General features: G+C 45.1%; 1 protein-coding gene across 2 annotated transcripts in view; it reads left to right on the top strand.

Moving 5' to 3' along the window:
• PLA1A (phospholipase A1 member A) overlaps positions 1–2,695 on the top strand; it is a 38,133-nt gene extending 35,438 nt beyond the window's left edge. Inside the window, exons 10-11 of one of the 2 annotated variants that reach the window (XM_006167638.3) lie at positions 1,546–1,707; positions 2,283–2,311. In XM_006167638.3, coding sequence (XP_006167700.1) covers positions 1,546–1,704 — 159 coding nt within the window. In that variant the 3' untranslated portion in view covers positions 1,705–1,707; positions 2,283–2,311. Of the gene's footprint in view, positions 1–1,545; positions 1,708–2,282 lie in introns of both variants that reach the window. The other variant, XM_006167637.3, reaches the window with a different exon arrangement.
• Positions 2,696–12,276: the final 9,581 nt, after the last annotated feature.

The raw sequence follows: 12,276 nt of genomic DNA on the forward strand, positions 1-12,276 counted from the left end.
CAATCCCTTCTCCTCCATTCTCCTCTCAGAATCTTGGGCATGCATGCACACGTGCCCAGCATGAGTTTAGCCACCAGGTCCGGGACTTGAACTGCAATCGACTACATGAGAGTCTAGCGACATAGCCATTATGCCAACTGCTAGTCCTAATCCAAGCAGTTTCTTAAAGGGGACAATCTTATTTTTTTCCTCTGAAATATTTCAAAGTGTTTCTGGGGAGGCAGGAGGGAAGAAAAGGGTCAGCTTTCTAAATGAAGTTATATAGGATAGTCTATCAAAAGTAAAAAACAAACTCCGATATATGACTAGCCCTGGATTAAAAAATACACACAGAAGACACATCACCACTCTGCGAAGCCTAGCAAGGAAAGGGCACCATGCTGGTGAGGAGGGTCCGCAGCCATGGCACTGTGTGCGGGAGGATGCAGCACCTTGATGTCTCACTCCTCCTTGGAGTCCCTGCTGTCCCAGAGGCTAGGGAGGAGGGGACAGGGTCACAGTCCAGACCAGGCCCAGGAGGCACCCTCTTCTCTCTCTGCGCCTCTGTGCAGGGTTCTGCTCCCCACTAAACACTCAGGGCTCTGCCAGGCACTGTGCCTGAGCTGGCAAGCTGACTTCCAGGACAGGCCTCTTTCCACTTTTCTTGAATCTCACCATTTCTTGCCTTTGTTTAGGGCCTCGCAGCCCTTTCTGAGTGAGTTCTCTCCATTGGTCACTTTATATTTCTCCCTCCATTTCCGCCTTACCTTTATCTCGTACTCCTCCCTCATCTTTTGTCTCAGTGCTAAGTGGTGGCTGAATCTTGTAAATTGATGGGGAATCTGAAGCAATCAAGGGTCAAGAAGATGATTAAGAGAGATCCAGATTCCATTTTCACCCTGGGCCCCCCAGGCTGAAGTCAGTCTGTACCACCGTGTGCCCCGTGGTGCAAGCCCCCGTGGTACAAGCTTATTGCAACGTGTGGGCAAGCCAGGATTTATGCCTGGGTGACCCCACAGTCACCATCAAGGGTTGGTAACTTGCCCAAAGCCACACAACCAAGAAGAGATTAAAAACTAGGCTCCATTCCAGCTCCGTTTGACTCCAGGTTCTGTTTTTATGGCGTTGTCGTTGTTGTTTTCAGCCTCAGGACCACACCTAGCTTAAAACAGAGTAGTCCTTGTGCTAAATTGTTTGAACTAACATGTCCTAAAAGAGGGACCCACTTCTGGGTAATTTGACCTGAAAGTAAAGATCCCCTGCAAGGGGGAGGATAACCCAAGAGTGAGGAGCATTTTTTTTCCAGATATGAAAATCCAAGAGCTACTATTTTGCTTCAGTGTCCACTCGTTTACTCTCCAGACTCAAGAGTTGTTTTCTGAGTCACGTTCAAAGCTGTGGGTAGGGGGACAGAGCAATTGGGGAGGGCAACAAAGAACCACAGTCCCCACCTTCCAGGAGCATGGCTGCCAACCAGTGCTGCCAGCAGAGCCTCATCGGCGTAGCCAAGGAGAAAGCCAAGGCCTTAAGCGCCGCGTTCGTTTTCCCTTCCTCTTTCCCTTGCAGACCTCGACAGCAGCTCCAAGGAAAAGGCATCATGGCCCACCCCAACCCGCTGTGCCAGATACACGAAGTAAATCTCAAGCTTCAGGCTTCCAACCGAGTGTGGGAAAAAACGGCTTCCATTGTCGGGAAGTTCTGCATGGCCCCTCTGCCCATCAATGACAAGTAAGTGCCAGGATTCGCCCCCGCCCTAGACACACATCAAGGGCCGTCTTGACCTTAGAGGTGATGCTCGTTGAGATGAAATGTCATGGCACTGATTACCATCTTGGAAGCAGAGATGACAAAGACCCAGGGTTTTCCTGAACCTCTGGCAGGGCCATCCTGGGTTGGGGATGTGAGGAAGGAAAGCGAAGACGGCGGGCTTTGATTCCTGATCCCAGCTTCAATATACGAAACTCCAAGTTCTGTTTGCTATATCTGGTTTCTACGTAAGACATTATTGGAACAGTTTCCCTAGGGCATATTTCCTTGCTAGCCCCCACTTCAGATGTGTTATTGGTCATATCCACAAGTGTGGATCTGGAATCCACAGCCCTTTTCCTCTGCCTCGATCAATGTTTATACTATTAGCATAAATGAAGAGTATATCCCCTGGCACCAGGTCAGTGGGAACGGGCTCTACTGTGGATGGCAGTAGACTTCTTTCAACAGACATTATGGGATATAAGAGCCGCACAATCCCTACCCCCCTCCCTGACCAACCATGAATCTGCCCTGTCGTTCCTCTTCTCTTGCAGTGAAAGGACGGTGTGCTTACCCGAGCCAGTGAGCTTACAAACAAGTGTGACTGTTTGTCATGACCTGAAAATAGCCTGTGCGTAGTGTAAGCCTGGGCAGGACACGTCCCCTGGATTTGGTGGGCACAGGAGGTGAGATATGCATGTGTGCAGCGTGTTCTAGAGCACTGCTGTGAGGAAGGAAGGTAAAATCTTTGATTATTTTCTCTGTAATCTGCTATCTTGGAGGGGAGAGCTGACCTTCATTGGAAAATTCATTTGAAAAGCCATACCTAGATCGGTTTTGTCTTTCTTATTCATACGTAACTGCACTTGTGTCATATTCTCAGGCATCCCAGCTGTACTCGGGAGTCAAGAGAAACATATAAATGGAAGCTTTTTAAAAAATTAAATTTCATGCAACATCTGAGTCATTTAATTGTTTTATATGAATGGAATTCTATTATGTACAAAAAAAATGTGATTTACAGTCTATGGGATTGCAGAAAAGAGTAGATGGTAATTCTCTGTATGAAAAGGAAAACAGCAACTGGGGGGACCAGCAGTCAATGTAATGGCTATGTCGCTGGACTCCCACGTAGTCGACTGTGGTTTGTGTCCTGGATCCGGTGGCTTAAACTCACGCCAGGCGTGTGTGCATGTGTGCCCAAGATCCTGAGAGAAGGGATTGCAGCGTGGCCATCCCCCCTGGGGGATGATTTCTCGCTTTCTATCTCTCTCTGTCTTTTTGGCGAGTTCACACGCCCTATAGCAAAAACCTCTCAAAAAAAAAAAAAAAAAGAATTTAAAAAAAAAGAATTTAAAACATCAACTGTAGCCAGCAGGGGGTGTGGAGGTTAAGGGATGGATCCCACATAGCTGACTCCATGGTTAAAGTCCCAGACCCAGAGGCTTAAAAATCATGTCAGGTGTGTGTGCATGTGTGTATCCCAAATCCTCAGAGAGAGGACAATGGAGGAGCAGGGATTGTGGCGTGGCTATCCTCCCTGGGGAAGTGGGGGTGATTTCTCATTCTCCCTCTTTCTCTATCTCTCTCTGGTGAGCACACATGCCAGATAGCAGAACTACATATAAATAAATAAATGTAAAAAACAAGAACAGTAACCGAAAAGAAGTGCTTGGAGCAGGAGAGGGGCTGAATCAGGCAGGGAGGGAGATGATGCCATTCATCCCTCACCATTGTCTCCTCTGGATACCAGGGCGGTTTGGGATATCACTGAGAGCTTTTGGGAATATGGGCAGATTTTCTTAGGGTCAATATTTCCCAAAGTTCGATCTTTGTAAGTAACCTTGTATCAGCCACAGTCGGTGTGTTCTAATTGGGTGATTTGCAGAGAATTTAATACGATAGTCCTTTGTGAGGAAACCACGAGGGCTGGTGGCAAGGGGAAGGGGCACGGGAACCTGTAGGCAGGGGGCACTGCTGACCTATAGTCAAGGGACACAGGCAGGAAAGCAGTCCTGCCAGGAGTGGGTGGGTAGGGAGCCAGGAGCACAAACTCTCCAACTTCACTCTTCTTTCTCTCTCATTCTACAAATGCTCCCCGTAGAGTGACCTGAACAGGAAGCCAGAGAACAAGAAGCACTGATGTGGCCGAAACAGGCCTGGGGCATACAGTAGGCAGAGAGGGTGGAGGTGGGGAACTGAGAGCTAGGGCACACGACTCACCACTTTTCCCATATCCAGGTTCCCCCCAATTCTTCTTTATATGAACTCCTCCCCCACCCCAACCTTTTTAAACAAGCTTAAATGATGAACTTGAAAAGGAAACCACTGATTGCTTATTCACTCTCCACAATAAAGGAGGGAGCATGATGTAAGCAACAGGCTGCAAGGGCTCATGGGACCACGCCAGCCAGGGGCCCAGGAGCTGCTGCAGCCTTTCGTGCAGGCCATGGCAACGCAATGGCAAGGACAGCTGATGCCACGAGAACGCGCACAGAGGTATCTCTGCACTATCGTGGGCCATAGGAGAATAACACATCTGAAAAACACACATTTCCCCAAGTGTAGGCTTGCGATTGCCCATCTTTTCCAAAACCCCAACCCCCTCTTTCTTCTACTACCTCTCTTTATTCCACCCTGGCTCCTGGATAGAATGTCCCCAAAGACAGTCTTACCCTGAGTCGTTCAAGCTACGCTTCATGTCACTGTAACTCAGAGGGTTGTTTGCCATCCTGGGAGACATTGCTTAGCACATACTTCTTCAGTTTTCCCTACTGCTTGTTCCTTTTCTTCCAAGTGCATAAATTCTGTTACGCTTCTATGATCAAAATCATGCTGTGTGGGACCAGCAGTTAGCGTAATGGCTATGTTGCTAGACTCCCACGTAGTCGACCACGGTTTGAGTCCTGGACCCGGTGGCTTCTACGGTTCGAGTCCTGGACCCGGTAGCTTAAACTCATGCCAGGTACGTGTGTGCCAAGATCCCAAGAGGAGAATGGAAGAGAAGGGATTGCAGTGTGGCCATCCCCCCTGGGGGGTGATTTCTCGCTTTCTGTCTCTCTGTCTCTCTGTCTCTTTCTGGCAAGTACACACTCCCTATAGCAAAAACCTCTCCAAAAAAAGAAAAAATATCATGCCGTGTGACGCTAGTGCCAACTGCGCTAAGCAGACCTGAACTTTTTGTCATTGTCCTCGTACTTTTGACCGTAGCCTTGCTTCTTCACTAATATCTTCTTTTAAAGCTCTCATACATTATTTCATTCCTTATTTGAAGCTTTAGATCATTACTTTAACGTAAAAAAAAAGTTTCTCTTATCACAGATGAATCCTAGAGATAAATACAATGAGAACGTGACTATCTTTCCAGGTCCAGGTCCCGCTAGCTAGCGTGGCTTTGCTGTGGACTGTAAGTCTGGACTTGGTGTTTCCATGTTGAAGTGGGAAATAAGCATGAGAGAAATGCTAAGCAATGACCCACACTGAATGGAGATTTTCTTCTGTCTGCAGTCAGTGGACTGAAGGAATACAAGACATGCACAACGCCCTTACTGTGAGAGCTCACGTTATTGAATGCTGGGTCTATGCGGTACCTAAATCATCTCATCCAGGCGTATGCAGCCTATACCCTGGCAAACTGGCTTTAAGTAGGCAGCTATCTCTGGAGACAGGAGGAAGGGAGAGCTAAGCAGGAACTCAGCCCGGCAGCAGAGCTGGGAACTCCCCTCCACAGCCACACTGCTCACAACGTTCTGCTAAGGTCTTTTCACGAACAGAAATTATTGCAGAACTAATTCAATTCCATAGTGAGAGTCACTATCAAGTGCAAGATTCACTATAAAAGTTCCAAAACGATGTGATCTTGCAATAGCCACAGAATAAAAGCACGGTTTGTATGAAGTGCCAGGCACCATTCTGAGTGTTTCACATGTCCTGACCTATCTTATCCTCTCAGTGAGCCTATGACTTTCATGTTATCATTATCCCCACTTTATAAAGAAACTGAGGGTCTGAGGAGCTTTAAAATCACATGGTTAGGTAAGAAAAGGAGCCAGGGTTCAAGTACCAGCTGTCTGGCCCGAGCAAGGAGATGAACCACTACTCCCACCATGCTAAGGAACATGGCTGCCTAAAAATGTGACCAGGGAAGTCCCTCTCAAAGGCGCGCACAAAGCCGCTGTGCAAGACTGGCTGCGTAATTTGCAGGTCCAGTGCAAAATGAAAATGCAGCCTCCTGGTTAAAACGTAAGAATATTAAGATGGTGATACCAGAGCCTGAAACCAAGCGCAGACATTTCTATTATAATCGTGGGGCCCTTACTACCACACAGGTCTTGTTTCCAAGAAGCTGGCCCTGTATCCAGGTGAGCACACTCACGATCTTGTTTGGTTTTTGCTGTAACCCACCTCCACCCTTCAGTCAGCCTCAGGTCATTGGTACACTTGCACCTCGTGTACTCAGGGAGGCCTCTGGCCTTGAACTAGAAATGTCCCCATGTGAGATTGTCTTGAAGAGTGTTGCATTTTACTGCTGCATCAACATCTGACTCCTGCATTCACTGTTGATCTCCCAGGGAGCATTTCAGGCAAATGTGTGTAATGCAGCTGACGGTGAACCTTCAGGTGGCCAAGGAAGAGGGCCGCCAAGGGTGGGGGAAAGTTCGTAAGGTCTTTGAGAGTGGTGCACGCGTTTCTCACAGAAAGTATTCAGAGCTTAGAGAGTATTTCAGCATTGACTGCCAACTGGCTTTCAGGGGAGTGATGATGAAGACACCTCAGCCCTTTCTACACCAGAGGCTGGTGGGAGCTTGGCCCCCACAGACACGGTGTGGTGATAGGTAGGAGAGAAATTATCTCTAGCAGCATCTTAGGGACACCATCCCCAGTTGGTCCCTAGTATCTGGAGCCCAAGATGCCAGGAAGAGATTGGGTTGTGTTGAAGAAGGAGAAAATGAATTCCTGTCATCTTTTTAATAGCTGCAATCTTCACTTTGAGAACAGAGGAAAAACTTTTCACTCCGTTGTCTCACAGCTGTGAGGTTGTATAGCGACTGCAGAGCTGTTAACAGCAAAGTGGACGTGTGTGCTCCTTTATAAAGGTCTGGGCCGATTACTGCAAAGTGGACGTGTGTGCTCCTTTATAAAGGTCTGGGCCGGTTACTGCAAAGTGGACGTGTGTGCTCCTTCATAAAGGTCTGGGCCGGTTACTGCAAAGTGGACGTGTGTGCTCCTTCATAAAGGTCTGGGCCGGTTACTGCAAAGTGGACGTGTGTGCTCCTTCATAAAGGTCTGGGCCGGTTACTGCAAAGTGGACGTGTGTGCGCCTTCATAAACGGCTGGGCCGGTTACTGCAAAGTGGACGTGTGTGCTCCCTCATAAAGGTCTGGGCCGGTTACTGCAAAGTGGACGTGTGTGCTCCTTCATAAAGGTCTGGGCCGGTTACTGCAAAGTGGACGTGTGTGCTCCCTCATAAAGGTCTGGGCCGGTTACTGCAAAGTGGACGTGTGTGCTCCCTCATAAAGGTCTGGGCCGGTTACTGCAAAGTGGACGTGTGTGCTCCCTCATAAAGGTCTGGGCCGGTTACTGCAAAGTGGACGTGTGTGCTCCCTCATAAAGGTCTGGGCCGGTTACTGCGAAGTGGACGTGTGTGCTCCTTTATAAACGTCTGGGCCGGTTACTGCGAAGTGGACGTGTGTGCTCCTTTATAAACGTCTGGGCCGGTTACTGCGAAGTGGACGTGTGTGCTCCTTTATAAAGGTCTGGGCCGGTTACTGCGAAGTGGACGTGTGTGCTCCTTTATAAAGGTCTGGGCCGGTTACTGCGAAGTGGACGTGTGTGCTCCTTTATAAACGTCTGGGCCGGTTACTGCAAAGTGGACGTGTGTGCGCCTTTATAAAGGTCTGGGCCGGTTACTGCAAAGTGGACGTGTGTGCGCCTTTATAAACGTCTGGGCCGGTTACTTCAAGGGAGAAAAAATACAGGAGTAGTAGCGTAGGGGAGAGGAGGGAGGGGACAGGAACACAAATGGAGTGGTGCAGCTCGAGGAACTGCAGTTATCTATGGAGTCCTTCTGAGAGGACTCTGAGCTCGCAAATACTTTCTCTTGCCAGTGGCTCACGAAATCTCTCCATGAAAAATCAGGTCTTCAGTGGTAGGGATTGTGTTTTCTGCTATTGTAACTCTAGTACTAGCATACAGTAGGTTCTCACATATTTGTTAGAGAACAAATAAATCGGGGCTAGCAGGTGGCGGGGTGGTTAAAGGTACTGCAATTCTTCATGGCCAACAGCGGTTCAAGTACTGGACCTGGCAGCTTGAAAATCACTCCAGGCAGGCGTGTGTGCATTCCCAAAATCCCGAGAGGGGATGAGAGAAGAAGGAATTTCAGTGTGGCAATCCCCCTGGGGGGTGATTTCTCATTTTCCCTTTCTCTCTCACTTTCCTTTTCATTCTCACTTTCCTTTTCTCTCCCTCTCTCTCTGATGAGTGCATACAAAAACCAAAGGAACAAAGGAAATACAAAACAATCAACAAAATGATAGGAGTAAGTTCTACCTATCAATAATAATCACAAATATAAGTGGATTAAATTCCTCATAAGAACATATAGACTGGATGTGAGACCAGCAGATGGAGCAATGGCTGTGTCACTGGACTCCCATGTAATCAACTGTGGTTCGGGTCTCGGACCTAGTGCCTTAAACTCATTCTAAGCATGTGTGCGTGCATGCCAAGATCCTGAGAGGAGAATGGAGGAGAAGGGATTATAGTGTGGCCATCTCCCCTGGGGTGGTGATTTCTTGCTTCCTGTCTCTTTGTCTCTCTCTTGGCGATGTTCACCCCCCTATGACAAAAACCTCTCAAAAAAAAAAAAAAAAAAAAACACAGCATATAGACTGGATGAATCATGACCCCACTGTGTGCTGCCTACAAGAAACTCATCTTGTAAAGACAAACAGACTGAGAGTGAAATAATGAAAAAACCAAAAGCAAGCAGGAGTAGCATTACAATAACAAAATAAGCTTCAAAAACTATGAAAAGAAGGACCAGCAGTTGATGTAATGACTATGTCGCTGGACTGCCATGTAGTCGACCATGGTTCGAGTCCTGGACCCAGTGGCTTAAACTCACACTGGGCATGTGTGTATGCGTGCCCGAGATCCTGAGAAAGGGATGGAGGAGAGGGGATTGTGGAATGGCCATCCCTCCAGGAGGTGATTTCTCACTTTCTGCCTTTCTGTCTCTCTCTGTCTTTCTGAGGAGCACACACGCCCTGTAGCAAAAACCTCTCCAAAAACAATGAAGAGAGACAAAAAAAGGTCATTATATAGTGACAGAGGATCAATTAAGCAAGTGGATATAACAATTGTAAATATACTCAACATCAGAGCACTCAAATATATAAAACAAATATCACTAAGCCTTCAAGGAGAGATAGATTCCAATACTATAATAGCTTGGGGGACCAGCAGATGGTGTAATGGCTATGTCGCTGGACTCCCATGTAGTCAACCATGGTTCAAGTTCTGGACCCAGTGGCTTAAACTCACACCAGGCGCGTGTGCATGCGTGCCCAAGATCCCGAGAAGAGAATGGAAGAGAGGGGATTGTGGCATGGCCAACCCACTGGGGGGTGATTTCTCACTTTCTGTCTCTCTGTATCTCTCTGTCTTTCTGGCAAGCGCACGTGCCCAACAGCAAAAACAATATTAGCTTGGGATTTCTCAGCATTGGACAGATCATCTAGACAAAAAAAAAAAAAAATCAACAAAGATAACAGAGTTAAAATGTACCATAAGCCTGATTGGCATTTACAGAACATTTTATCCAATTAAAAAGAAGTTGGGGGGCCAACTCTGTGACCTAGTGGTTAAGGAAATCAGATTCCAAGTGACCAACCTGTGGTTTGAATTGCAGCCCTGGCAGCTTGAAAAACATGCTGGGGGAACCAGCAGTTAGCGTAATGGCTATGTCGCTGGACTCCCACGTAGTTGACCGCAGTTTGCGTCCTGGACCCAGTGGCTTGGACTCACGCTGGGCGCGTGTGTGTGCATGCCCAAGATCCTGAGAGGAGAATGGAGGAGAAGGGATTGCAGCGTGGACATTCCCCCTGGGGGGTGATTTCTCGTTTTCTGTCTCTCTGTCTCTCTCTGTCTGTCTGGCGAGCGCACGCGCCCGCAAAAAGCTCTCAAAAAAAAAAAAAAAAGAAAGAACGAAAAGAAAAACATGCTGGGTACATGTGCATGCATGTCCAAAATCCCAACAGGATGGGGAAACAGAGGAGAAGGGATTGTGATATGACCACGCTTGGTGGCATGCTTTATCCTTTTCCCTCTCTCTCTGACAAGAGTATACACCCTCTGGTGAAAAAAAAATAAAAGTTGGTTTTCAGAGCAAAATCAATAAATCATTACTTAGACTAAGAAAAAAGCCAAATAAGTAAAATCAAAAATAAAAAAGGAGACATTACAACTAATATCACAGAAATACAAACAATTATTAGAAGCTACTATCAGCAACCATAAGCCAATAAGCTTGAAAACCTAGAAGAGATGGTTAAATTCTTGGATGCACTTAGTCTACTAAGATTAAATGAGCAAGAAATAGAAAACCTGAACAGAACAGTAAAAAATAATAAGATTTAATCAATAATGAAAATACTTCCGCAAAATAAAGCCCAGAACTGGATGGCTTCTCTTCTGAATTCTACAAAACCTTTTAAGAAGAACAAACACCATTCTTCTCAAACTATTCCAGAAGACTCAAGCAGAGGGAATCCTCCCAAACTCTCTTTATGAAGTCAACATTACCCTAATACTAAAATGAGACAAGGACACAACAAAAAAAGAAAATAACAGGCAATATCCTTGATGAATGTAGGTGAAAATTTTTCAACAAATTATTAGTAAACTGAATTCAACATCACCTCAAAAAGATTATATACTACTTAATATATACTGACTGTCTACACTCTATAGCCGAAACTGAATGACTAGAGGATATAGAAACAGAGAAAATAGCTATAAATACCAGATACAATGTGGGAAGAGGGTGAGTGAAGGAGAAGAGTCTGAGGAAGGACATTAAGGAGAAAAATAGAGAGGCAAGGCATTTATGGGTCAAAGAAATGGGTTATAATCTGTTGGAGATAATGTGTATGGTATTCTCAACTGGATTGGTGAGAAATGTATACATTGTTGGAATATACACTTTGCAAGCTAAGTGACCTATGTGATGAATGTATAAAAGAAATTGAAATTTTATATATATATATGTATATATATATATATATATATATATTTAATATTTTACACCATGATCAAGCAGGGTTTATTCCAGAGGTGGAAAGATGATTCAAGCTAGAGACAGTGTGAAAGGAGAGTGAGAGAGAGGAAGGGTATAGGGAAGGAAATCAGGGAGAAAAATAGAGAGGTAAGAAATTGGAAGGACATAGAAATGGTTTATTACCTGTTGATGATTACATGTATAGTATTCTTAACTGGTCTGATCTGAGGTGTATTTCAAGTTAAGTAAATTTTCTTTATAAGCCAAATGATGTATAGCAATTGAATGTTTAAAATAATAATAAAAATAAAAATAAAATGGAATTTAAAAAGAAAGATGGTTCAGTATATGCAAATCAATAAATGTGATATATCACATCATTAGAATGAAAGATAAAAACCATGTAAATAAACAAGGAGGTGGGAGGGAGGAAAGCAAGGGAAAAAGATAAACAAAACAATTAACACACATAAAAATGGAAAATTATCTATTGATGATAATGTGTATGGTAATATATTTGATTAGTCTCATACACAGTGTATTTATGCTGGGAAAACTCATTTTATATGCTGTAAAGATGTGTAGTGATTGAATATAAAAAAAATTAAAAATATTACTAGAGGCTAGGAGAGATGAGAGGGAGGAAAGACACAGTGATGTTGGTTAACAGAAACAGAATTTTAGATTGGAGGAGTGATTTCTAGTGCCATAAAGTACAGTATGGTGAATATAGGTAAAAGCAATAAACTATGTATCTCAAAGTAATTAAGCAAGAGGATTTTGAATGTTTTCTAATGACAAGTGGTTGAAATGATGGCTACACTAACTACTCTGATTTAATCATTACCTTTTGTATTCTTTATTTTTTTGGAGTTTTTTGCTATAGGGTGCATGCGCTCAGACAGAGAGAGAGAGAGAGACAGAGAGATAGAAAGTGAGAAATCACCCCCCAGGGGGGATGGTCACGCCGCAATCCCTTCTCCTCCATTCTCCTCTCGGGATCTTGGGCACACACGCACACATGCCTGGTGTGAGTTTAAGCCACCGAGTCTGGGACTCGAACCGCGGTTGATTATGTGGGAGTCCAGCGACATAGCCGTTATGCTAACTGCTGGTCCCCCTTTTGTATTCTTGTACTGAAAAATCACATTGTACTGCACAAATATGATATATTATATATCAATGAAAAAAGAAAAATACAAACATGTCGATACAAAAAAATTCGTAAAACACAACAATTATGTATAAAAGGCACATATTTCAAC

This window comes from Tupaia chinensis, unplaced genomic scaffold (assembly GCF_000334495.1).
Source record: "Tupaia chinensis unplaced genomic scaffold, TupChi_1.0 Scaffold144909_1, whole genome shotgun sequence".
NCBI classification, from domain to species: domain Eukaryota; kingdom Metazoa; phylum Chordata; class Mammalia; order Scandentia; family Tupaiidae; genus Tupaia; species Tupaia belangeri.